The following is a 27,990-nucleotide window of genomic DNA, read 5'->3' on the forward strand; positions in this document are numbered from 1 at the left end:
TTTGTTGATAACTCATCTTACCCTCTATAAGAGCCCCCATTTCAGATTATTAAAAGCTTTTAGTCTAAAGCATGAACAAAAACTGGATATCTTCAATCACCACATTTATTCAAATTGACATCACATGGCTTCTGTTATGATACACTGAGAAGTCCACAGAATTTCTGCCCTGCCCCCACAAAGAAAAGCATTATGAAGAAACATCACACAAACTCAAAATGAGGGACATTCCACAAAGAAACTTGTTTGTACACTTCAAAATGTCAAGTTATAAAAAATAAAGGCTGAGGAACGGCTCCATACTGAAGGAAACTAGAATCACGACAGTATGTGACCCTGAATTTAATCCTGGACCTATAGAGAATATTTTGGAACAATCTGTAAAATCCAAACAAGGCCTGTGGAGTAGAGGGTTGTATTGTATCAATATTGATTTCCTGATTTTGATGATGTACACTGTGGTTATGTAGTACAGTAATTTTAAACCAGAACTTTCACTATGACCTGTACATCATCAACAATTCCTGGCTTTACTGCTCATGTAGGTTAGAATAAAGGGCAACTTGAATATGAATCTCAGTTTGGTCACTTGCAAGCAATTCATAATGAAAGGATTGGGAACACAGAGTAATGTGTTGACACTGAAAATGAAAATTCACAAAGCACAGTGAAAAGAATGCCAAGATGGTCAGTAAAGGAAATAAGAGTCAAAGACAGAGGAAGCATAAAGCATTCAAGTATGCAATAAGAGCACTCACAAAGGCAGATATGCAGGTGGTCGTGGATTTGGGGTAGTGATCGAGGATAACAGGTGTGAGAGGCATAAAGGAACATCTAGCCTCAAACCTAACAGTTTTTATCATATTTGTCATCAGAAGACCAGTGTTCTGTCACCAGCTTCATTAAAAACTAATTATAAGTATTATTCAGCAATTTAAAAAAGAAGAAAATACTGATACATGCTACATGAATGACCCTCTAAAACATTTTGGGAAATGAAAAAAGTCAGACACAAAAGACAACATATTGTATGATGCCATTTATATGAAATGTCCAGAAAAAGCTAAACTATAAAGACAGACAGTAGATTAGGGGCAGCCTGGGACTGGGGATGGGAATGGGGATTATCTGTAATCCCCATTTGATTACAGTCAACATTCATTTGTAATCCCAAAATTGAGGCTCTATGCCTTAATTTTCTCATCCGCTATTTAGTCACAACTATAGTACCTAACTCAAAAGGGCTCTTTGAAAATCAAATGAGGTAATACAGGTTAAAAGTCTAGAACAATGCCTGGTACTTAGTGAAGGCTCAACATGTACACATACATGTCCAGTTTAAAAATTCAGAAAATAAAATGCATGAAAAAAGCAACATCCATGTAATAAATTATAAACATAGAGAAAAGTAAAAGTTCATACTTCAAAGATTCAGCAACAAACTATAGTTCATCCTAGACAACTCCTTAGCCAAGGTAAATAATTTAAAATACTTTGGGAGAAATTTTAAAATATGTATTGTACAATCAAGTATAAGAAGAACAAAGGAAACATTAAATATACTGTTACTTCCCTACTATTTACGGTCTCAATGAAGTATAAGGAAATGTTGAGACTCTTCCTCAGCCTGTAATCTTCTTACGTTGACATTTTGATGTGTAATTTCCTAATTACATGATTTTTCACATATTTCCACATTTTTTTCTATACATAAAAGTCCTTTATTGAAAATGAGCTTCCATCTTACATTTTTACTCTATTAACTTTTTTATATAAAGAGAAGTCTGTTGTTCATCTTAACAATATAATCCTGGACCAAAAACTCTAGAAGTCAATACTGCTGAGGCCAAAGGCACTGACCTCACTGACACAGATACACTCTTCCATGTTTTCTCGTTCTTTAAAACATACGCTATGGTATTGGAGGCACCAAAGTTCTCTCTTCCAGTAGGTGTCAAATAATGATATAGATACTGCCTCCTGAACTCAGTCCTGTTCACTGACTCTTCCAATACAGGTATACAAAGTAAAAAGTTGCTAACCCACCACTCCACCAAAGAAACAGTTGTTTAATTTTAATCCTTTGAAATAACTACTTCATTGAACATAACCTGCTTATCTTTGGTTAAACTATTTTCTCACCAGCATCAACATTTATATTCCTCTATTTATTATCTCTAGGACCATTTATAAAATGAACTTCTGTTTTCATTAATCTATGATTCCTTAAGTATTCCCAGATAAAGTTCCTAACATGAAGAGAAAGTAGAGGCAAATTTCAATTATTTGATCAATTTTATCTTGATAACTTTGAAAACAAACTTACTCTTTAAATTGCATTATAAAAAATACATTACTCTTCACATTAGTTTTACATGGAAATATATAATTATTTGAATATTTAAATATAGTTTCTCTTTAGCAAAAAAACCTGTCACTCAGAGCCCTAGTTACACAAAAAAGTTAAATGCACAAATCCAAAACACACTTCACACAACGTTGTCTACATACTGCACAATTTGGAACAATTATAGTAAACATCTATGCAAGATACTGAACAAGGACAAGATTAATAAAAATATTCACTATGGTTATAATTCGATTTTTTACTATTAAAAGAATTTAATGCATACTTGAATACACAAAAAACATCTAATTTTTACCTAATTCGCAAATTAAGCCAAAACAAATTTTGACAAAGGGGCACTCTTGTATCCTACCAAATTCTGAAAGTTATTCACTATTTATTTAATTTCAATTATAACTTTTACAATTTCAAGTTTTCAAGCCTGTCTAAAATAATAATGATTATAGGAACTTAGTAAACATTTCCAAAATGTTTTAAAAAAATCATCAGGACTATTTTATACTTTAATATAATTCAGATATAAACCTTTTCCTCTAAAAAAAAAATCGTACTTAGAAGTTTCCAATGTGAAAAAGGTGGTATTTTTTTTCAACTTCAAGTTTTTATCACTTGAATTATAAGAACTATTCTCTGTGCACGATGTAATCACAATAGATATGATACATCATAATTACATGGTACATTTTTTCCGTATGATCTCTTGCTTTTAAACTGACACTAAAAGATGGCAGAATGCCTACCAACAATACTCAAGGGAATTATGTGTCTACTTCACAAGGAAAAAAAAAACAATACCCACAAATAGAATATTTTTATGAATTAGCTGCTTGTTTACTTCCTAATCAGTAGGACAGTTTTCTTTCTAAATTCAGATTGGAGGATTAAACTAGTGGTTTACAGATATTTTAAGAAAGGAAATTAAAATATTTGTAGATGAGGCAAAGTTGAAGTTGCTTTGGAACTAAAAATATAAACATTTGTCCATTTTTTTCAATATCATTACTGTTTTAAATTTACAAGTACAGAAATTACAACGTGACACCATAACATACCCACAGGTTCAATAATGGCCCCTGAAATAAAACTACATTTAGAAACCAACTGTTACACTATACTTAATTCTAAGATAACAAATTTTTATCTCTGAAATCATGGTACACTGATCTAGTTTCAATAAAATATGGTTTATACAATGTAGTAGCTGAAATTCATGTTTCTCTTTAACATCAGTGATAGAAAAGGATCCAGGATCCTTGACTTAACAGGATAATTATCTGTACCAGCTCAACCAGTATCCCTGAATAAAGGATCTAAAGACTTTCTGAGTACCTCAGACCTAAACTGCATATCTTGACATTTTTATGTGAACTACCAAAATCAGTTAGCAAATTGAAGGAAAGCCAAACCAATGCACAAATACAGTTTTTCACTTGCAAAATGGGCCACCACTTAAGTTATCAGTTTTTATTAGATCTTTTGAATTATTAAGATTATAACTTATTAATAACAACAATTAATGATCTGCCCAAATTACCAAACCAGTCATTTCAGTTCAAGCTATTTAAAAGGATATGGAAACATCTAAAATATTTTTAAGAGATAAGGCCATAAGATAACTGGATTCTCACATTAAACCACCAACCCTTCAGGTGGAGGGGAGAAAAGGTGGTAGAAAAGCATAATCACACTGGCAAGATCATTTTCCCCTTAAGGTCTAATAATGCTAAAGAAAAACCTGCAGAGATTGCATGTACGCATGTGTCCAAATGAGGAAAGTTAGATACCTGCAGATTCAGTTTAAATGAAGGAGGAAGAGTTTGTGTTATGTTTGTAAAATCACCGGGCAGTTTTTTAAACTGGATTAAAGTTTATGAAATCTCATTCTCTGGAATGCTTTTAAAAGAAAGATAAATTATATTTTGTGCGTGATTATTTAGGTTAATCCCACTCAAAAGCTGAGATAATCTATTAGAGTTTCTTCTTTTTAATTATCTAGTTAGAATATGATATTGACAATGCCACTCTAAAACACACAGAAAATAACTACATATTCATTTGTTCCAATTTTTAAAAAGTAAAAGCATTTTATGTTTGCCACATCCATTTTTGCAATAATATAACCTGCTGACATGAGAGACACAATCATAAAAAATAAATAAGAGGGACATGATTTGAGGGAGAAAGTTGTATATACTGTGCTAAATTATGTGATATAAATTAAGATGAAGCTCTTCCACAGCAAATGGACAAAGGAAGTTTTTTAATTTGAAAAAAAAGGACCCTAAACACTAACTTTAAATTAATATAAAAGTTCTGAAAAATAAGTCTATAGCAAAATAGTTGAAGGTGCATTTTTTTCACCAAAGTTAGGAAAGCTATGTACACTAGGTACCAAATATATTTTCAATTGAAGTACTGAATCTTCAACTAGCCCTTAATAGAAACACCTCTAGTTTACCTCATTACCTCACAATTTGTTAGAGAGCCGTGTCCTCATTCTATCAGAATATGGTACACCAGAATACATACTTCTCAAAGCATATGTTCTAACAGGTCTAGAAGGTTTTCTTTGTTGTCTTCTAGGGCGTTTTTTATTACCATTCTTCTTACTTCCTGCAACGACAGAAGAGCCCCGCACAGGTTGCTTGGGAGAAGAGCTTGCTATAGCTCTTGACTGCTCTTCAGCTCCAGCTGATGGAATCGAGGCATTTGAAAGAATTTTAGCTGGTCTCTTTGCCTTCTTTAACCTACTGACATCAGAGTTTTTCTTCTTAAGATGCATCCTAACAAAAGTGCTCCTGGACCGATATTTGTGACGCAAAAACACAGAGTATTTTGGAATATACTTTTTAATTATATCACTTAGTTTGGTCTGAATCCAAATTGACCGTTTTTCTGAAGCAATTCTGGATTTTTGCTGGGGAATAACTGGTCTACAGTCTTCTTTGGGAAAACCTGGCTTATTATTAGTTGTCAACTTCCTTCTCTGAATTTTCCTTTTATTTTCCAAAAACTTATTTCTAATTGATTTCAGAGAAATTTTGGCAACATCATGATTTAAAAGAGTTGACTGGAAATTACTTTCTTTGGAAACCTCACTAGAATTCAAAATCTTGGATTTTTCCAGAAACACAGATTCACTGGCCTCCTGATGTGCCATTAATTCATGTCCTACTGACACTGTCATAAAAGGTGCCGAAGCAGAGCTTTGTACATAAGTATCATCATCTCCTGCATTAGAATTTAGGTGGCTAAAATGAATTTCCATACAGTTATTCCTGTCAGGCCCCGGTACTTCTATGTTCAAAGAAGGATCAATTACAATCTGTTTATTCAATGGGTCATAACAATTAAAGGAACTCTGGTTAAATTTGTACTGTATGCTAAGATCCCAATTATTTCTACTACCGTGCCTCCTTTTAGAGAAGTCGTTGGATTCACCTTTCTTCAGCTTAATATTTGAAGAAAGAACATAAATTAAGGCATTTGGTTGCAAAGGCTTCAAAACTGTAATACAGGACTCAGGAAATTCAACTTTTCCAATTTTTACTTTCTTTCTTGTTTTTCTGTCATTCTGTAAAAGTAAACGCTTCCTTACTGGAGAGTCTTTCTCTTGTCCAGTTATTCTTCTTTTTGTCCCTGGGTGACTTGCAAGATTGGTTTGAGTTCCATGGCTGACTTTTATAGCCTGGCATGGAGAAGCCACTCGGCATGTTTGTTCAAAATGCTTCTTTGCTGAAGGATAATGGCTAGGTTTATCTAAGGCCACTGAAAAGTCATCAATATCTGAAATACCACCTGCATTATCATCACAATCCGAAAGAACTTGAATTGATGTAGTGTCCTGATTGAGGTCACTCCAGGTAACCTTTTTTCCTTCATTCGATTTTTTTTTTTTAATTTTCCTGGTCTGACAGTCATCATCAAAGTAACAGTGGAAACGACCTTTCTTAAATTCCTTCACGACAGCATTAATTTTCACGTCACCTTCTCTCATTATCTGAGACCATGTTTTCCCCACAAATGAAGGAGGGACATGAGGCAAGCCTTCAAGAACTGGTTCATCAGGATCATCTTCCGTGACTTCCTTTGCTTTTTCCAGGTTCCGTATAGAATCAACCATGGGAACAGAGCCTGAATGGGAATTATGGTTTGTTTCTTTCAGGTCAAAAGACGTCTTCTCAAATAGGTCTATTTTATTAACAGCTTCTTGAGGCTGGTCATTGTCAGACTGAAGAGAGGGATCACATTGAAAATTCTTCCCAGAACCACAAGGTTCACAGCTCATACTTTTTAGATTGGTATGTTTTAACTTCAAAAGGTTTTCTTTATCAGGCATTTGATGAATCACCAACTCAGGAGACTCATTACAATCCACTGCAGAAACACTCGATTCACAGTTCTTATCTTTTAGGCCAATATTTTCGACATCTTTCCAAAGGTTGACTCCTTTGTTAGCCTTCTGGCGTTGCTGAGTCACTGGCTGAGAAGTCTCCTCCCGTTCAAAATTTCTTTTAGGACGATTAGATTGACAGCTCTTATCTTTGGGGTCAATATATTTGGCCTTTTTTTTCCCAGGCTCTTGTGACTGGGAAGTCATGGACTGATGAGAGGCATCAATTTGAAAATTTAGTTCAGAAATATAAGGCTCACAGCTTGTCTCTTCCAGAATAATATAGTCTTGCTTCTGGTTTACTACTTTAAAGGCCTTTTTGGAATGGTTTGTCACTGATTGAGGATATTCTAGTTCAGAATCACAAGAGTCACAGTTCTCATCTTCTGGAACAAAACTTTCTTCATTTATACAGCTGATTTCATTGACAGTCATCTGAGGTGAGTCAATCACCGGCTGAAAATGGACATCAGAATCTGAAATCATTTCACAATCGTTATCACTGGTCATCAGGTCCACAAATAGCATCTTCTGAAGATCTGTTTCTTTGTCTGACACTTGTTCGTTTATCACTATTTGAAGAGGAACATCAGAATCACACACTATTTCAGAATCACTAGGTTCACTGACTCTTTCTTCCATGCCAAGATGCTTTTCCATCTGAAGGTTTACTTCTTTGCAAACCACTTGAGGTTGGTCAACTTCTAACTGAAGATGAACACCAGAATCACATTTTATTTCAGAAACACTAAATTCACAGTTCTTATGAAGGTCATGATCCTTCTCTTGCAAATTTATTTCTTTGACAGCCACAGGAGAATGCCCAGCTATGAAGTCAACATCAGAATCATAACTTACTTCAAAATCACCTAGTTTATATCTCTTATTTTCCAGGTAAATATGGCCTTCCTCCCAAAGACCTATTTCTTCAACAGCTTTTTGAAGCGGTCTAGTCACTAACTGAAGGGGATCATCAGAAACAAAACTTATTTCAGGACCACAAGGATCATTGCTCTTATCTTCCAAACTGGCTTGTTGCTCTTCCAGTATGTGTGGTTGCTCAACCACTGATTGGAGATGGGCATTTGAAACATAAATGACTTCAGAATCATTGGGTTCATAGCTCTTGGTACACAGACAAACATGTCCCTCCCTCAGAAGATTTATTTCTGGAATAGCCTCTTGAATTTCATTAGCCACAGACTGAAGAGGTTCATCAGAAACAAAATCTATTTTTGAATCACTAGGTTTGACCACCTTATCTTCCAAGTCAACATCCTCCTCCCAAAGGTTGATCTCCTTAACAACTTTAGTTTGGCCAGCCGCTGACTGAAAAAGGACATCAGAATCATACACAATTTCAAAACACTTAGATTCATCTCTTTTATCTTCCATGTCAACTTCATCCTTCCAAAGGCTTACTTCTTTAACAGTTTCTCTAAGCTGGTTGGCCACTGGCTGAAGGGGGTCAACAGAATCAAAACTTATTTTAGAGCCACAAGATTGATTGTGCTTATCCTCTAGCTCAGTATGCTCCTGCTCCAAAATAGTTATCTGAGCATGATCAACTACTGACTGAACCAAGAGATCAGAATTCAAACTCATTTCAGAACCACTATATTGGCTGTTCTTATCTTCCAAGTACACATGACCTTCGTTCTTGAGGTTTATTCGTTTAACAGCTACTTCAGGTTGATCAGACACAGACAGAAGAGGAACATCAGAATTATGTATTAATTTAGAAGCATTAGGTTCATCAACCTTATTCTTCTGGCCCATACCCTCTTCTTTCCACAGGTTTGTTTTTTCAACCACTTCCTGAAATTGTTCAGTCAATGGCTGAAGAGGGTCATCAGAATGAAAAGCTATTTTACCATCACTAGATTCATTGTTTGTATCTTCCAGATCCACATGTTTTTCCTTCAAAAGGGCTAGTCGAGGTTGGTCAATGACTGAATGAAGAGGGGTATCAGTACCCAAATTTTTTTCAAAACCTCTATGTACAGTACTTTCATCTTCTGGGTCAACATGGTCCTCCTTTAAAATGGTTATTTGAGGTTTTTCATTCATTGACTGAAGAGGGACATCAGAGTCCAAAGTTATTTCAGAACCACTATATTTATCACTCCTGTTCTCTAGAACAACACGTTTTTCTTTCTGAACATCTATTTCTTTAACAGCTATTTGAGTTTCAGTCATTGAATAATCAGAATCTAAGTTTATTTCAGAACCACTAAATTTAGCACTTTTACCTTTTAACTTAGCTTGCTTTTCTTTTTGAAGCCATAGTTCTTTAACAACCACTTCAGGTTTGTGAATCACTGACTGAAGAGGGATATTGGAATCCAAATTTGTTTCAAAAACACTTAACTCATTACCTTTATCTGCTAAATTTACATATTCTTCTTTTTGGTTTACTTCTTTAATAGCTATGCCAGGATGATCAGTCACTAAATGAAAAGAAACATCAGACTTCATACTGCTTTCAGAAACAACAGATACATTACCCTTACTTTCTAAGTGTATAATCTCCTCTTTCAGAAGGTTTCTTTCTTTAATGGGATCTTCAGAACATCCAGTCACTGAACGAAAAACATCATAATCAAAACTTAATTCAGAACCACAAGGTTCATTTTCCTTATTTTCTAAGGGTGCCCACTCTTCTTTTTGAGGATTTAGCTTTTTAACAGCTTCTTCTGGATGGTTAACCACTGAGTGAAAAGGGATATAAGAATCCAAACTTATTTCAGAATCGGTGGGTTCATCATCCTTCCCTCCTAAGTGTATATACTCTTCTTTCTGAATGAATGTTTCTTTAGCAGCTACTTCAGGTTGATAAATCCCTGAATGAAGAGGTATATCAGAATCAAAAGTTATTTCAGAAACACAAGATTCATTACTCTTATTTCCCAGATCAATAGACTCCTCCTCATAAATGGCTACTTGAGATTGGTCAACTACTGAGTGAAGAGGAATATCAGAATCAAAAGTTATTTTGGAGCTAATTGACTCAAAGCTCTCATCTTCCAGGTTAATGTGCTTCTTTCTTATTTCTTCAACATCCAGCTCAGTATACTCAGTAACTGACATAAGAGGAGGATCGGAATCAAAACTCAACTCAGAACTGGAGCACCCATAGCTCTTAATTTCCATATCAACATTTAACGCTTTCAGATTTATTTCACCACAATCCCCCTGAGGTTGATCATTAGCTGATCGATAAAGAGAAGCATGAGAATCAAAACTTAGATCAGAAATGCTAGATTTAACACTCTTATTCTCCAGGTCAAGAGCTACTTCCTGAGCGTTTACTTCTTTAACTGCCACTTGGGATTGGTCAGGCACTAACTTAGCATCTGTTTTCATCAGATGAAAATTCATCTCAGGACCATGAGACCCACAGTTCATATCCACAATGTCATTCTTCTCTTTCAGAAGATAGATTTCTTCAACAGCCCTCTGAGGTTCATCAGTCATGGTCTGAAGAGAGACATCACAATCAAGATGTGCTTTAGCACTACTAGGCTTACGATTCTTATCTTTCAGATAGACAAGCCTATCCTCCAGGTTTCTTTCTCTGACAGCCAGTTGAGGATGGTCAACTACTGACTGAAGAGAAACATCACAATCGAAACTTGTTTCAGAACAACTCGATCCATAGTTCTTATCAACCAAGCTAATGTGAACCTTCTTCCAGAGTTTTGTTTCTGTGACAGCCACTGGGAATTGGTCAACCACTGACTGATGTGAGAAAACAGAATCAGCACTTATTTCAGAGCTACCAGATCCATAGTTCATATCAACCAAGCCAACGTGTGCCCCCTTGGGAAGGTTTACTTCTTTTTCAGGCTGTTGGGGGTAGTTATCAGTTGACTGAAGTGAGGCATCACAATCAAACTTCATCTCAGAATCACTAGATTCATAGCTTTCATCAACCAGCCTAATATGCATTGCCTTCTGAACACTTACATCTTTAACAATTACTTGAGTTTGGTTGGAAGTCAACTGAAGGGAGCCATCATAATCAGAGCTTATTTCAGAAACACAAGATTTATTGATCTTATACTGCAAGTCAGCATGTACTTCCTTTAAGAGGTTTATTTCTTTGGCAGTCACTTTAGATTGGTCCGTCAGTGAATAAGAAGAGGAACTGCCATCAGAACTCATTTCAGAACCTCTTGATTCACAGTTCTTATCTTCTTGGTCAATTTGTTCCTCCTTCCAAAGGTCTGGCACAGCCTCTTCATGGTGATCAGATGCTGACTGAAGATAGCCACCAGCAAACTTCATTTCAGAACTCACTGAGATCTTCTGTTCCAAGAAGGCTGACTTGTTAAAGACCAAATGCTTTCCTTCTTGGGTATGATCCATATTAGGAAAGAATTTCTCATGATGCTTTGGAATGCCATCTTCAAAGATTCCTTTATTAGAAGGCATGTCAGTTTTATTCAGGTTGACTGTTGGGTTTACTGTAAATCTGGAAAGAGATTCCAATTTTAAGAAGCCTTCAGCACCCACAAATTCACGGACTTTAGAGCCAGTTGACAAAGTTTTACCCTGAGATTTTACATCTTCCTGTATAACCAATTTATCTGAATTTATACATAAAGATTTCCTGTTTGATTCTTTAGGTTTCTGATAAGTTATTGAAGAAGTTTCTGGATGGGATGATAGCATAGGGTTTTTAGAGCCCCTGTCTAGCTGTTTAAAGTATTTGTCAACTTTGTCTGGGTCACATTTGTTAACTGAATCCAAATGGGATCCTAGTGGTAACCCAGTAGTAGCATTAGTTGTAACTGGTCTTTCATGAGAACTTTCAGGTAAACAACTAACAGAAGCATTAGAAACCACTGATGAATATATTACGTTTTGTCTACTATTTGTAGCATGACCAATACCAACTGGGTTAAATTCTTTCATATGGCTCCCAATTTTATGAATGAACTCCAAGGGCTGCTGCTGTCCTTTCTCCAGTTTTTGAATAACTGATGGCCGAATTGAAACACTCTGTATATATTCCTGAGATTTACTAGGTTTAGAATACAGCTCTTCAACAGGTTCAGAAGCCTTGGAAGACATCTCTTCTCTGACTCCAGTAGCATCCTCAGTCATTATTTCAGGAACAAAATCGTCATTCGGAACCACTCCAGAAGGTGACACAGTAGTCATATGAAGTCTCTCATTTTGCATTGATCTAAAAAGCAAGGGGGAAAAAAATCCATAAAAATACTCTAACATCTGTTTAAGATTTTTATTAAATGCATAATAAATGTTATTTTCTTCCTACCCTGGGCAAGATTCCTAGAGGACACAGTCTCAAATTAAAATTAATTTTGTAATATTTGGCTAAGAAAAGAAAGGAAGGCAGAATCATAAAATCAAACAAGTTGGAAATCCCAAAACATTTTCATCTGTATTCATGTGTGTTTAAAATTAACAACTAAATAAATAAATAAAATTAACAACTAAATCACAATCCGTATTTCTACTCATTTTAAACTAACTTTACAACAAAAAAAGGCCTCCAAAAATGTAACCATTAAAGGTTAAAAACCACTCTTTTATATAACTCTTATGCTAAAAAGGAAAACTTTTTAAACTATCTACAAACAAAATAAATAACTATATATTAAATTTATGAGATGTGATCAAAATGAAAACTTCACACTTTTAAATTTCCCATTAAAATAGGAATTAGTAAACAGAAATTAACTAAATGAGCATCTAATTCAAAAAGACAGAAAAATAACCAAATCCCCCTACCTCAGGAAACTTGAAGATATAAATTAAGAAAAAGACCAATAAATAGGAAACAAAAGTAAAGCAAGAGCTGACTTTCAAGAAGACTAAAATAATAGAAAAACCAACAATGTCTAGACAAGGGGGGAAAGAGAGATGAAATTTTTTAAAGATGAACTATATAATTCAGAAAGCTTATAAACATAAGTAATGTGGTACTGGCATGGGATTAAAACCATTCAATGAAAGAAAATGGTATTCAAAATCCAATATATAGATATAGAAGTAGATGTAGATACACACACACAAATACAGGAATTTTATGTTACAGGTGATGTTTTATATCAGTGGAGATAATTAGTATATTTAAAAAGTAAGTACTGCTATATACCACTTATAAAAATAAATTCCAAGAAGATTAAAAATATTTAAAAGAAGAGAAAAATGGAATTAAGAAAAAGACATGAAAGAAGCCATAAAGAAAAATTCTCCTTAGATTGTGTCAAAATGTTTCTTTCTATATGGTAAAAAATAACATATAGTTGATAAACACATGATAACAGAGTTGATAAACACATGACAGATTCTGATATTTAAAATACAAATAACATTTAAAATACAAAGAACTATTATTCATAAATATTGCATACAAACCCAAAATATACAAACAATTCAATGGAAAAATAAGCAAAGTATATGAAAAAACAATCCATTGGATAAATATATTTCTAATAACTATATAGCAAGAGAAATTCTACTTTACTCATAAATAAATAAAGGTTAATTAAGAGACACTTTTTGGCCTATTATTTTAGGGAGAAAGAAAGAGGTTGATAATCGCAATGTTGGCAAAAGTGACAGGAAATGAGCACTGTCATATACTACCGGTGTATATACATATATATACAATTTATGCAATAAATTATATATAAATTGGTATAGCCTTCCAGGAAATGTCTATCAAGAATTAAAATTTTCTTCTCTAAATGTCTGGTAGAATTCACCTGTGAAACTGTCTGGTCCTGGACTTTTGTCTCTTGAGAGTTTTTAAATTACTGATTCAGGGCTTCCCTGGTGGCACAGTGGTTGAGAGTCCGCCTGCCGATGCAGGGGACACGGGTTTGTGCCGTGTCCGTGTTGAATTTGACAAAATTCAACATCCATTTATGATAAAATCTCTCCAGAAAGTGGGCATAAAGGGAACATACCCCAACTTAATAAAAGCTATATGTGACAAACCAAAGCTAACAACATGCTTAACAGGGAAAAGTTGAAAGCATTTCCTCCAAGATCAGGAACAAGACGAGAATGCCCACTCTCACCATTTTTATTCAACATAGTTTTAGAAGTCTTGGCCACAGCAACAAGAGAAGAAAAAGAAATAAAAGAAATCCAAAATGGAAAGGAAGAAGTAAAACTGTCACTGTTTGCAGATGACATGATACTATACATAGAAAATACTAAAGATGCCACCAAAAAAAACTACGAGAGCTCATCAAAGAATTTGATAAAGTTGCAGGATAGAAACTTAATAAACAGAAATCTGTTGCATTTCTATACACTAACAATGAACTACCAGAAAGAGAAATTAAGGAAACAATCCCATTTGCAGCTAAATTTTTGTAAGCCTGTAATTATTCCAAAATGAAAAGTTAAAAAATAAAAAATATTTTTAATGTCCATAAACTTTAGCCCCAAAGTTCAAATTCTAGGAATCTACTCCACAGAAAAAGTTGCATGTACAAATATGTTTGTTGAAGCATTGTTTATATACACTATAAACTGGTAATTTATACTGACCCCAAGATAGGCTAATTCCATCTTTCCACCAGCTAAGAAACCACATAATTTTTTTTAACATCTTTATTGGAGTATAATTGCTTTACAGTGTTGTGTTAGTTTCTGCTGTATAATGAAGTGAATCAGCTATATGTATACATATATCCCCATATCCCCTCCCTCTTGCGTCTCCCTCTCACCCTCCCTATCCCACCCCTCTAGGTGGTCACAAAGCACCGAGCTGATCTCCCTGTGCTATGCGGCTGCTTCCCATTAGCTATCTATTTTACATTTGGTAGTGTATATATGTCCATGCTACTCTCTCACTTCGTCCCAGCTTCCCCTTCTCCCTCCCCATGTCCTCAAGTTCATTCTCTACGAAAACCACATATTTTTTTCCTGACTTTTTCCCATTAAAACTTTTTCGCCATTTACTAAGTTCTAGGTTGGTGACTTGCAAAGCGTTCAAGAAGTTTATCCTTTTTTCTGCTGCTAGTGCTGAACTCAAATAATTCTGCACAGATGTGCTAATGATCTATTTTGCCTTATCTTGTATAGCTGTAGTTGCAAACTCACCACAGTACATAATCTGATTTTCTACCAAAGTTCTTCTTTAACATAGGACATTAACTTTTTTAAATGTTATCAAAATATTTATTTTTATTAAAACCAAAATAAATTAATACAAGAGTAAGCTATCAAGATACTGACAAATTATAAAAAGAGCCAATTCTATTTGACAAAATAGCAAATAGTTCCATTAATGTGGAATTAACTTAGTTTTTACCTTAACCACCCTTACTTGGCTACTGTCACCAACTTTCTGGTTACTAATCTCGTAAAAGTTATGTTTGCTCCCACCTTTTTACCGTGTTTAATCCTGTGACATCCTTACAAAACACCTTAATGATATATAATTATTTATTGGCCTAAGACTTTTCTTTAGAAAAAGCACAGTGTAGTCCATAACTTTTAGAGTGAAATTTCTTACCTAAGCTAGGAAAAATTTTTAAATAATTGCAAAGGTAAGTTACTAGATAAAATTTCACGTTATATTCCTTGATTCAAAGGTTCATTTTAGGAAGTATTAGAACAATTAACACAAACATTTACTGTAACATATAACTAACTTTGTGCTAATATTATTCCACTCAGTTACTTTACCTGCTTTCTTGATAATGATGTGGGTGGTGCCTCAGAACATCCTGCAAGAAACGATCCATCAAACTAGTGGTAGCCATCAATTGTCTACTCTGTGTGGTCAAGTATCTGTGCTGATCACTGGATATATGCTATAAAGTAAAAAGAAAATGAATATTTTTAAATGGGTAATACTCATTAGTAGTGAGAGTGTCACAATATAAATTCATTATACACCTAGTAGAAGTATAAATTAATATACCCTTTCTATAAAGCAATTCTAAAATATGCATCTAAAAACCATAAGGGGGGCTTCCCTGGTGGCGCAGTGGTTGAGAGTCTGCCTGCCGATGCAGGGGACACGGGTTCGTTCCCCGGTCTGGGAAGATCTCACGTGCCGCGGAGCGCCTGGGCCCGTGAGCCATGGCCGCTGAGCCTGCGCGTCCGGACCCTGTGCTCCGCAACGGGAGAGGCCACAACAGTGGGAGGCCCGCGTACCGCAAAACAAACAAACAAACAAACAAAACATTCTGTTTTTCACTTTCTGTACAGTATTCAATAAATTACATGAGCTACTCAATTATTATAAAATAGGCTTTGCATAAATGATTTTGCCCAATTGTAGGCTGATGAAGTGTTCTGAGTAATTTTAGGTTAGGCTAGGTAAGCTATGATATTCAATAGGTTAGGTGTGTTAAATGCATTTTCAACCTAAGATATTTTCAAATTACAATCAGGATGTAATCCCATCATAAGTTGAGGAAGATCTGTATCATCTTCCTCTCTGTGGCTTGCCTTTTCACTTTCTTTTGTGTATGTGTGTGCATTTAATTTTTAAATTTTTCTTAAATTTCTCTCAATGTTTATAGTTTTCTGTACAAAAATCTTATACATATTTTTTATACATATTCCTTAAAAGTTGATGATTTTTGATGCTGTTGTAAATATCTTCTTCAAATATCATCTTCTATGTGGTGTTTATATATAGAAAGACAATTTTTTATTCTTTTTTTCTAACTATTTTTTATTGAAGTATAGTTAACTTACAATGTTATGTCAGTTTTATGTGTACAGCAAAGTGATTGCTATACATATATATATTTACTCTAAGAAGACAATTTATTTTTATGTTGGCCCAAAGGTTTTTAAAAATCACTTATCAATTCTAATAGTTCATCTAAATATCTTTAGGATTTTCTTTGTGCACAATCACACTGTATACAAATAGTAACAGTTTTATTTCTTCTTCTCTAATCTTTATCATTTTCTTTTCTTTTTCTTTCTTTATTTCCCTGACCAGGACCTCTGATAAAATATTGAATATAGTTTAATTCAAGCATCGTCCATTTTCACGTAATTTATTACTGATACATTTGTAGTTAATTCTTGTTTTTATTTTTAAATCTGTTTTATTATTCTATTCTTGCCTACACAGTGTCCCTATTTCTCTGCTTTCTTATTTTCTTGTGGACTACTTTTTATTATTCCAATTTTATATAGACTACAAAGATCTATATTTTATATAGACTTTTTCCTAGTCTATTAGTGGTAACAGACTATAACATGCAACCCTGACTGATCAAAAGTACTTGTTACTTTTACTCTCTCTCTCTCTTTTTTTAATTTGGCCATGCCTCATGGCATGTGGGATCTTGTGGGATCTTTGTTCTACTGACCAGGGATCAAACCTGCACCCACTGCCTTGGAAGCACTGGAAGTGCCAAGTCTTAACCACTGGACCACCAGGGAAGTCCCCACTCTCTTCTTGAACAATGCAAGGTCCTTAGGTATTAGCTCAATTTACTCCCCTTCCAATTTATATGCCACTGTTGTTAATCTCACAAGATATTATTCATTTACATTGCCCATCTATTTACCTTTCCATTGCTCTTCGTTCCTTCCTGTATCTCTGAGCTTCCAACTGGAATCATTTTCCCTCTACCTGAAAAACTCGTTTTAGTACTTCCTTTAATAAGTGTCTGCTGGTGATAAATTCCCTTAATTTTTGTTTCCTGAAAATATTTTATTTCACCTTATTTACTGAGTATAGAATTCTAAGTTGGCAGTTGTTTTCTTTCCTTTGGCTTCCATTATTTCTGTTGAATATTCTGATCAATATTCAGCTAGATCTGGGCCCCATATGTCTTCACTGCCTTAGTAGTTCACCAAAGCTTTGAATCATATATATACATATATATGTGTGTGTGTGTATTTTTTCAAGCTTTTATAGTTAGTACAAATTACCTCAGCTACCATCAACAGAATCTTTTTAAATGTCAGTTTAGTACAGGAGTATCCAAATGTCTAAAAATTATTATTCTAAACCTTAAGCAAAAAAATTATACTGAATGCTTATTGACTAGAACTTGTAGTTAAAGCATAAACATGTTTTATCACTAGCAAAAGTTCAACAAATAATTTTCTATTCAAGTGATGATATAATTTCTCAATCATGAGAGAAATATTGAAGAGAACTTGAGATTTATTATCTGCCTCCTCATGTTTATAACCAGCATTAAAAATTATTTCTTTTTTAAAAAGGCAGAGATGTAGAAATCACAATAATAAAAACTCTTCCTAGTATGAATTTAGGTGTTTACTATTAGATCATTAAACAAAACAAATGCTACTAAACAGCATAATTTTTATATATTATAAACTTGTCTTAGATATCATCAAAGATCAAACAGTTTAGCACTAGCAGAAGCTTCATTATATGATTGCTTCACCTATGAGACAATTCCACAGCTGAAGAAAAACTTGAGAATCTTCTAAGTTAACAATCCTGGTCAGAAAGCTGCAGCTACTATGACCATGAATACTTATTTCAAAATCTCCATACTTGATGTTTCACAAACTCTTCCAACAAAAGGAAGAGAAAGGAATACTACTCAACTCATTCTATGAAGCCAGTACTACCCTGATACCAAAACCAAACACATCACAAGGAAAAAAAGCTACAGATGAGGACTTCCCTGGTGGCACAGTGGTTAAGAATCCGCCTGCCAATGCAGGTGGCACAGGTTCAATCCCTGGTCCAGGAAGATCCCATATGCTGCAGAGGAACTAAGCCCTCACACCACAGCTACTGAGCCCGCGTGCCACAACTACTGAGCCCACATGTCACAACTACTGAAGCCCAAGCACCTAGAGCCCGTGCTCTGCAACAAGAGAAGCCACCACAATGAGAAGCCCGTGCACCGCAAGGAAGAGTATCTCCCGCTCGCCACAACTAGAGAAAGCCCGCACGCAGCAATGAAAACCCAACACAGCCAAAAAAAAAAAAAAAAAAAGCTACAGACAATATATCTTATGGATATATATGCAAAAATCTGCAACAAAATACTAGCAAGCCAAATCCAGCAACATATAAAAAGAATTATACACCATGACCAAGTGGAATTTATCCCAGGAATGAAAAATTGGTTTAACATCCAAAACTCAAACAGTGTAAATGCTATAGACTGCACTGCGTCCACCCCTCCCACCTCTGCCAAATTCTTATGTTGAAGTTCTAACCACTAATGTGGCCGTATTTTTAAAAGACAGGGCATCAATCTTCATGAACTTGGATTAGGCAATTTTTTTTTTAGGCAATTTTTATGACACCAAAAACACAAGTAACAAAAGAAGATAAGACAAATTCAACTATAGCAAAAATTTAAACTTTTGTGCATCAAAGCATAAAATTCAAAGTCCTTACCTTGTCTTACAATGACTTACAAAATCTAATGCTCTGAATTCCTCACCTGTCACTTAACTTCCACCCCCCACCTGACCTCCACTGCAGCCACATTGGCCTCCTGGCTTTTAGTTAGCATGCTAACCACTCTTCTGCCTCAGGGTCTCTATCCTTGCTCTCCTGTCCCTCTACCCAGAAATTCTTCCCCCAGATATAAGCAAGCCTGGCCCCTGCATTTCATTCAAATCTCAACTCAAATGTCACTTCCTTAACCTTACCTGGCCACTCTACCTAAAATTGCACACTCTTCCCTATTTTATTTTCCTCATAACATTTATCACAATCTGACATACTATGTACTAAACTTATATGACTACTTACTTTCTGTCTTACTGCACTAAAGTATAAGCTTCATGAATAAAGGAAACTGATTTTGTTCATGGCCATTTCCCTAGAAACTTAAACAGTATCTGCCCATTAGTAGAGTCTCAATATAGTCTGTTCAATGAAGGAATAAATGAATTTAATTAAACGTAAAAGAAGGGAAAGTTACGACTAGGTCCTTTGTGGTATAACCATAGTAATAGGATCTTCTCACCTGTTCCAGGTTATTATAGTGCACACAGCAATAGCTGCAATATCCTGGTCTGTTCTGCATATTGAATAACCAAAGTCAGATGGCTATTGTCCTTGAACACTCAAACTGGAAAAAAACAAAAATGGCAAAAGCACAGTAATTCCTTATTACCATAAGGAAAATAGCTATGATAATATCAGAGACCAGAAATTCATTCTTGGGTCCTACCCACTCATATTTCTAATAATTGCGAAAACAGACAAGGCTACCATGAGCTACTGAACCAATCAATGAGCCTGGAATAAAATGAGACCTCTGAATCTTCTTTTCTTTTTTAATTGAGGAATAGTTGAGGCACAATGTAAGTTTCAGGTGTTCAACACAGTACAATTCACAATTTTTAAAGGGTATATTCCATTTATAGTTATTATAAAATATTGGCCATATTTCCTGTGTTGTACCATATATCCACGTAGCTTATCTATTTTATACATAGCAGTTTGTACCTCTTAATTCCCTACCCTTATCTTGCCCCTCTTCTCTTCCCTCTCCCCACTGGTAACCACTAGTTTGTTCTCTTTATCTATGAGTCTGTTTCTTTTCTGTTATATTCACTAGTTTATTTTTTAGATTCCACATATACGTGGATATATATGATATCATACAGTATCTGTCTTTCTCTGAGACCTATGCATCTTCTAAAAGAGTAGTGTGTTGCCAGTATTTGAAGCCTAGATGACTACATTTTTTATTGATTTTCTAAGTTGTTAAGAGTTATCAGAAAGTGATTCAGTATTGAATACAGTACTCAATTTATAAAGACAAATTACTATTTCTAAGTTGTTACTATAGTATATTTACTATACTTTAACAAAGCTTATTAATTTTCCCATTATGTTTCTACACAAAATCCCAGATTATGTGAACTCTCAGTGTCATATATAACATCTTATTCTCTAGCATGAGAGTAAAGATACTACATTTATTTTCTGCTTAATCCACAGAGGCAGATTTTAAAGTAATTTATCCAACAAAGTTGCTAAAAAACAAAATAGCAACTAATACAGCCTCTGAAACAAAAGACATTTCTCTTCTGACAATTACATAAACCAAACGAATATGAAGAATTTTTTTCCAATTAGTGCAATAAGATTTCTCTACAAATAAAGAATAGTTTCCAAGTTTCTACCCTCCTCCCCAAAACTATAATCCTTCATCATTACATACTGCATTACATACTGGTTTCCAAACCAGGCTGAATATAAAAATCATACCCCAAAATTCTGATTTAGTAAATCTGAGAATAGAGCCTAGAATTCAGAATTTTTTAAATTTCCCAAGTAATTATGATACACACACAATTTATTCACATACACAAAATATAACAAATTTAAGTAATAAATTAAATACAATGAGTTTTTTTGCTGTTTTGTGAAAGTGAAAATAGGATTTTAAGAGATAATTTCATCAAGGTTTTAATTCTAATTATTTTAAACACTCTTATCTGTCGAAAAAAATAAAGAGAATGATCCTATAACGTTATGAGTGTTTCTGATAAGATTATCCTGCAACAGAAAAAGTTTATTCATTAAAATCAATGTTCAAAAATTGAAACCACAGCCTTAAAACCAATAAGAATAGAAAAGCTTCATTAAATCAAAATGCTATCGTAACATTCACTTACCCATTACTTTTTATTATGAGAAACTTTGACAGTTTCTGACTTCTCACTTATAGGGAAAATAAATCAATTAAACCAGCTTCTGAAATAAAGAATATATAAGAAATTATTTACTTAAAATTTCGTCTTTTTTCCATTAACTTACGTCACTTATTAACCTGAAGCAACAAAATGAAAGAAAGTTTAAGTTGTATTCATAGATGTGGCAATTTTCAGGCTGAGAGAACTCTAGAGTTTAAACCTGAACTCTGAAAAATCATTAAATAAACTTTTTAGTGCTTTATTTAAAATATAATTAAAACATTCATTGAATAAAAGGCAAAATGAAAGCATGAGTCTAACATCACACACACACACACACAAAATTTAAAAACTTTAAATATTTTTTGATCTTTAACCCTTATGGACTTTAACTCCCATGGCATTATTACCTGCCATTTCATCATCTCTAGTGCCATGCCACAATGAAACAGAGCTACAGTAAACCAAAAGCACCTGTTGGCATTTGGAAAAATTCACATGCTAAAACCCCAAAAACTTATGGAATCAAAATCCCCTGGTGGGAAGCCAGGCACATGCATATTACACATATTTAAAATGTTCCAAGGTGATTCTGATATAGGTTGAACCAATAATACGTCATTTTTCATGTACTAACAAAATTCTTAAAGAGATCATTTCTTTGGGGCCCGGGATTACATTACTTTACAAGACCAAATGGGTCTTTTTATACAAACTCTGAATTCTATTGGTACCTGGTATTTTTATAAAGTAACAAATCATTTACCTTGAGCAGAAAAGGTCAGATATTTCATCAGCTATATTTAGTCCTGGCAAACATCTATAAATTAAAATAAAACTGTTTAACAAAAAATGATAAGCCCTATGAGTGTCTACCATTAACCAAATTAAATAAATACCCTCGTCACAATTTAAGTTTGAAGACTGACACGATTATGTTTCCAGTAATAGGAGAAAAACTACTAACTTTTGAACACAAAGCACTTTACATACTATGACGCACTGAATCCCACATGACCTCTTAAGATGTTCTGGAACAGAGTAACTCTGAGGGTGCATATAACCCACCGTCAAATACTTCAGATCTCTGGGTTCTGGGAACACTAGCTGTAAGAACGCGAGGCACACCTGTGCCTCTGGGAGGGTTAAGAACAGAGGTCATCAAACCCAAAATGAGCTTCATGAGAGACTTTTCAAAGAAATATTTATGTGAAACTTAAGTTTGAGTCCTGAACTAACTACACAACTCTTAGCTTTTGTGTTAGTTTTAATAAAAACTACTGTCAATTCCTTATCACCTATCTATATCAATTGACAATTAAGCCAAATTATCCTTTTTTTATTTGTCCACATTGTCGTGGGCAAAGTGTTAACCCCCCCTACCGAGGATCACTGGTTAACAAGAAATTCCAGCACTTGAACTCAACACTTGACACCACCGTACGATCAAGGAATAAACATTTAGCACCTACCCTGTGCAGGGTTCTATGCTAGGAGCGTCAAGGGATAGAGAGAAATATAATACAAGCTTTCTTGCTCTCAAGAAGTTTAGATGGAATTGGGAAATAAATGCAAAAATATCAGGTGGTATCTGAGAAATGCCTAGGCACAAATAATAAGTGCAAATAGGTTTAGCTGCAAAATTCAGTTTTAGCTGGAGGAACCAGGGATGTCACGGTGGATATGTTTTTTTTAACTGGACATTGGAAACTGGGTAGAATTTGTTTACACAACTGTCAGGAAAAGCTATTCCAAGTAACAAAGAAGCAAAGTATAAAAGCAAGAAAGCACAAGATACTTTTGGAGATAGTGAGTTGACAAATTCATCTGGAGCTAAGTTTTCATTTAAGAATTTAAGGGGCAATAAAGCAAGAAAAGTAGACTGAGTTTTGACATGATAGGATTTAAAAGCAGACTAAAGATTTAGACCATATCTTCAGGCAGTGTATAAATTTTTTGGAAAGCAGTGTACTCAAGGAGGGCTTTAAGAAAATTCTGGAACAACAGTTCTTTCCTACTCAAAGATGCTTTTCATAGGATAAGGAATATAACTGTTAAACTATTCAGCACTATTTCCTAGAATATTGGAGAATTAGTTAATACCCAAAACATCCAAGTTCAAAGAGTCAGTATCCCTTAGAGCAAAGACTTAGTCTCATTTATACTTATAAATTAGGAAAACACACATTAATTTTTTCTTTAAGAAATGACTTTTATTAATTTTATGATATTTATTAATTTATTAATTTTTATTATGAAAGTAAAACAAAATGATAGTACAATTATAAAAATTAAGAAATAAAGAGCATAAAATCAGCCGTAATTCCACTACCCACCATTTACATTTGCCATATATTCTTCTTTGTTCTAAACATGTTTTTACAAAAATGGAATGGTACTACCCATTCTATTCTATAGTCTCCTCTCTCATTTAACCATATATGATGAGCACCTCTATATGAGATTATATATAATTCAAAACAGTATGTTTAAAGATTGCATACTATTGCATACTATTTCATTTTATCAGTGTAAGATAAAAGCCCTCTTATCTGATAAGACCCAGTAGTTGGTGAGTTAACTTTTTAAAAATTGGTCAATAAGATGATTTTTAAAATACATACACACATAACCTTAATATTTTATCTAACTTAAAACATACAAATGAATACATGTTTGATTTAAGGTCAAGATAGACTTTTTTGTTTCATTGAGGGCTTTTTGTGGATAGGACAGCTAGACTTCCAAGTCTTATTTTTTTCATATTTTCATAAACACATCATGATTTACCCTCAAGGAGTTTCTGAAACCAAGTCCCCCTAAGACCAAGTTCCCCTGACGAGTTTATGATTAACCTCTCTATCCAAAACTTTACTCCCTTTCTTGTCCCACCCCTGCTCCCTTTAGGATTGAGAAGTATCAAAGAAAAGGGGGGACTGAGACCAAGCAGGACCCTGTGGGGCCCTCCCAGTTACAAAAGCCCCTCCATGTCCCCCATTTCTTGTTTGTAGAAAAAGGCTTTAGTCTCCTAGGCCTTCCCTGGTTCCAAAAAGCAGACTCAAACAGTTACAGATTAGGGAAGTGAGGGAATGCAGAAACAAAGGAAAAGCAGTTAGGCAAGAAAAGTAATGATAGCTTAAACAATATTTCAGCAGTAAAACAGAGTACTAGTTCCTCTTTAAGGGATATACATAACAATCTGAAGCATATCTTTGAGTTTTTCTGCAGAAACTAAGACCCCCCCACCCAGTGGAGGATGGTGACTACATGCTAACAGGAAGGCAGACCCCAGACTGGTTGGAACCAGAAGGTTAATGATTAAGAATCCCGAAAAATCACCCTGTTACCTCACCACCAACCAATCAGAAGAAAGTCCACGAGCTGCAACCCTTGCCCCAAATGTTGGCCTTAAAAAACCCTTCCCTGAAAGCCATCGGGGAGTTCGGGTCTTTTGAACACGAGCTGCCTGTTTTCCTTGCTTGGCACCCTGCAAATAAACGCTGTACTTTCCTTCACCACAACCCGGTGTCAGTAGATTGGCTTTGCTGTGCAGCGGGCGAGCAGACCCAAGTTCGGTTCGGTAACATTTCCATTTTGGTTCCTCTAAAACAGAATAAGAACTTAAAGACATTTTCAAAACTGAGAGAAGTATTACAATTAATGTTTAAGATTTCCCCCAACCTTTTACAGTTGTGATACCCAATTAAGTGCTTTTGCAACAGCCTTTTTTTGAGGCCAAAGCATTTGATTTATTTTTCATAAAAATAAAGTGCTATGAAAAATGACAATGCTTACACTCTTATTTCATTGGTTTATGTAACATTTAAAACTGCAAAACCAATCTGGGGCAGTGAAGAGAGATCTTTGAAATGCCTGAGATAACTTCAGCAGAAGTGTCACAAAATAGAAATAAAGTGCTTTTTTTTTTTAGTATTATTTCTTGCATACCTGAGATCTTTACCTACTGCAGAGATAAACAAACACATTTTTGAAGCGCCTTGAATTATAAGCGTGTGAGTTTCTCAAGCTGACATTGGTACTGAATAAGAGCTAACAAAACCCAGAATCCCTGTGGCAAATATTTTTCAGTTGCTTGACAATAGAGACATCAGTTCAATAATAAATAAGTAAAGACAATAGAAGGGCATTTGGTCTACTGAATAAGATAATCTAAATTACTTTTCTAGCAATAGAAAAACAATTGGGGAGCAGTCACAAAACAATGGCTAAATGATATAAAAAGACCATCTTAATTCAGTGTCCCTTTCCTTATAACATTATTAACCGATTTTCAATTTCCCCCTCTTTTGGATTATCCACCTTCTATGGGTTTACCTCTGGCGACAAGAATTATCCTGGATACCTCCGTTCAGTCTTAATAGCTAACCTGTAGTGAGTACTTAATCTGTGCAGGCACTAAATCAACAGTTTCACATGCATTATCTCATCTGAATATCAAACAGCCTTATATAGCTGGTGTTCCGGTAACTCCCACTTTACAAATCAGGAGAGAAGCACTATCTTGTTCCAGGTCACACACAAATAACCAGCGTAGCTGGGATTTGACCCTAGGTCAATCTGAGCAGTTTATGCTCTTAACCTCTGAACTTCTTTAAAAGGCTTTCTCTCTGTATTTTCAGGAATGCTAATTGATTGTTTTAATATTAGGTGAAAACAAATAATTAAGATGTAATTCGCTACAATAAACACTGTCACATGTTCCAAAGAAAAAAGTAGAACTATTGTTAAACTTAATTGCATCATCGCTCCCATTCTTTTTTTTTTTTCCCTCCCTTTCTGAGATGAGCGCTGACAGTACCTTAGTGACTGTGACTTTCAAATTTGATTAGCATGGCACACGGGAAGCAGTACATTTTATATCACAACCCAGCATATGTAGACACACATGCACACACCACACACACATGCACACTTTATAAGTTTCACAAAACAATATCTTCATTACAGGTAATGCATTCTGGTATTTTCTATGTTATCTTATTTCGGCTTATGAAACCAGTGGTTATGACCCACTACATTAATCTCACAATTCACTAATGGTTTGAAAACTGCCATTTAAAAAAACACATTGCCTCAAATTATTAAGCGAGCAAACAATACTTCACAGAAAATGATTGTTACCCTGAATTCAGCTTATTTCTATCCAACATCTTGGCCACTGCAGTGATATTTTATTAAATCTTTTAGGAGTTTCTTTGCTAAGGTTGGCCACTTGGTCAAGGTTCAGGGAGAAGAAAATTCTTGCTTTACAGGCTTTGGGTCCAAATCAGTGCAAGTTGACAAGGCAGTGGAAAGATGTTTATGCATTGATATAGAAAAAGTCCTTCATGTATTAAACAGTAGATCACATTAGCACCCCATTTATGTAACACGAATATCTGTTTATGTATCCCAAATTGTTAATAGTGACTCTCTCTTGACGATGAGATTGCTATAGCTTTTTCAGCGATTTTTCCCCCCCGATAGTACATAATTGCTGTAAAAAACAAAAACAAAGGTAAACAAAATTCAATTTGAAGGGGTAAAAAGCGTTTTAGTTCCTGAGAGTCAGTATCTCTCCCACGCGCTGCCAGATTCATCGCGCCGGAAAATGTTAGGAACTGGAAAGGGCCTTAGGAGCACGTGATAACAACGGCGTAATTTGACCAGATTTGCACAACTGTTGCACGACAATAGTAAAATGATTGTTAACACAAAAATCTAACGTCTCCAAAATAAATTCTGATCGCCAGAGGCCGGTAAAGGCTAGATTTGGGGACAGCTGGACACAACGCAGGGCACTGGGAGAAAGGGATTTGTGGACAGGTGGCTCCGGATCTCGGCCCCATAGGTGCCCCTGCACTTCCCGCGGGCACAAAGCCCTAAATCCGACCTCCGCAGGCCGCCTCCTCCCCTGCCCCTGCCCAAGGCCTAGTCCGCGAGCCCCTCCGACCTGGGGCCCCCGACAGACGGGCAAGGCAGCCTGCGCGCCACCTCCACCCACGCCCCAGCCACCTCGATCCCGGCCCGGAGACGCCGGCCCCGCTCACGTAAGAGGGGCAGAAAGGGACTCGGGGTGAGGGGAAGCCAAGGACCTGCGAAGCGGGCGCTGGAGCCGGGCGAGCAGTCTACGCGTCCGTCTGGAGGAAGAAGTCTCCCCGCGAAAGAGGCGAGCAGGCCCCACCCCCGGCCGCGCGCTCGGGGCCAGAGATCTTCTCCTCTGCTGCGCGCCTCCCGGCCCCGCCCCTCCCGCGCTCGCCCCGCCCCCACTCCGCCCTGCGGCCGTTCTCACCTCGGTGGAGGCCGCCGTGATTCCTTCCCGGCCCGGGTGGAGGCCAAGGACCCAGGGAGTACGCTCCCTTCCTATTCCGGATCCACCACGACGCCCAGACCCCCGGGGTGTCCGGAGAGCCGCCCGCCGCCCGCGGAGCCAGAAATTGGAGCCACCGTCTCTCCCGCCAGTGCGGGAGGAGAGGATAAGCAGAGCGAGAGCGTCACTCGCAGGACCCGGGTCCCGAATCACGACTCAGCCCACGTAGACGTCCACGGGGAATGTAGCGTTGCAGCCCTCATTAAGGTTTGACGTCAACGAAGGTGCGAAAACAGGGGC

At 35.8% G+C, this 27,990-nt stretch overlaps 2 protein-coding genes across 7 annotated transcripts in view; one reads left to right on the forward strand and one right to left on the reverse strand.

Moving 5' to 3' along the window:
* Positions 1 to 87: 87 nt before the first annotated feature.
* ZDBF2 (zinc finger DBF-type containing 2) lies at positions 88 to 27,805 on the reverse strand. 4 transcript variants are annotated; one of them, XM_073807358.1, is made up of 6 exons: positions 27,673 to 27,805; positions 22,147 to 24,983; positions 21,363 to 21,441; positions 19,700 to 19,804; positions 15,444 to 15,571; positions 88 to 11,955 (listed from the first exon to the last, which is right to left on the reverse strand). In XM_073807358.1, the coding sequence occupies exons 4-6, from the start codon at positions 19,757 to 19,759 to the stop codon at positions 4,836 to 4,838; spliced, it is 7,308 nt and encodes a 2,435-aa protein (XP_073663459.1). In that variant the 5' UTR covers positions 19,760 to 19,804; positions 21,363 to 21,441; positions 22,147 to 24,983; positions 27,673 to 27,805; the 3' UTR covers positions 88 to 4,835. The 4 variants fall into 4 exon arrangements, with proteins under 4 accessions (XP_073663459.1, XP_073663458.1, XP_073663457.1 ...); XM_073807357.1 differs by lacking the exon at positions 27,673 to 27,805 and adding an exon at positions 27,476 to 27,631; XM_073807356.1 differs by lacking the exon at positions 27,673 to 27,805 and adding an exon at positions 27,476 to 27,605 and having other exon boundaries at positions 22,147 to 26,877.
* The window catches only part of CMKLR2 (chemerin chemokine-like receptor 2), an 82,533-nt gene continuing 82,300 nt past the window's right edge, over positions 27,758 to 27,990 (forward strand). For all 3 annotated transcript variants that reach the window (XM_073807360.1, XM_073807363.1, XM_073807361.1), the window contains exon 1: positions 27,758 to 27,974. The gene's annotated coding sequence lies outside the window, so the exon portion shown is untranslated. The remainder of the gene's footprint in view (positions 27,975 to 27,990) is intronic.

This window comes from Tursiops truncatus, chromosome 7 (genome assembly GCF_011762595.2).
Source record: "Tursiops truncatus isolate mTurTru1 chromosome 7, mTurTru1.mat.Y, whole genome shotgun sequence".
NCBI lineage: Eukaryota > Metazoa > Chordata > Mammalia > Artiodactyla > Delphinidae > Tursiops > Tursiops truncatus.

What these genes read in the sequence shown, in the direction of transcription:
- ZDBF2 (XM_073807358.1), bottom strand. Translation starts at nt 19,759, where the DNA reads ATGCAGAACAGACCAGGATATTGCAGCTATTGCTGTGTGCACTATAAT. An exon ending in ACTATAATAACCTGGAACAG is followed by an intron (nt 15,572 to 19,699) that starts GTGAGAAGATCC and finishes TTTACTTTATAG; the next exon opens with CATATATCCAGTGATCAGCA. An exon ending in CATCATTATCAAGAAAGCAG is followed by an intron (nt 11,956 to 15,443) that starts GTAAAGTAACTG and finishes CTTGCTTTTTAG; the next exon opens with ATCAATGCAAAATGAGAGAC.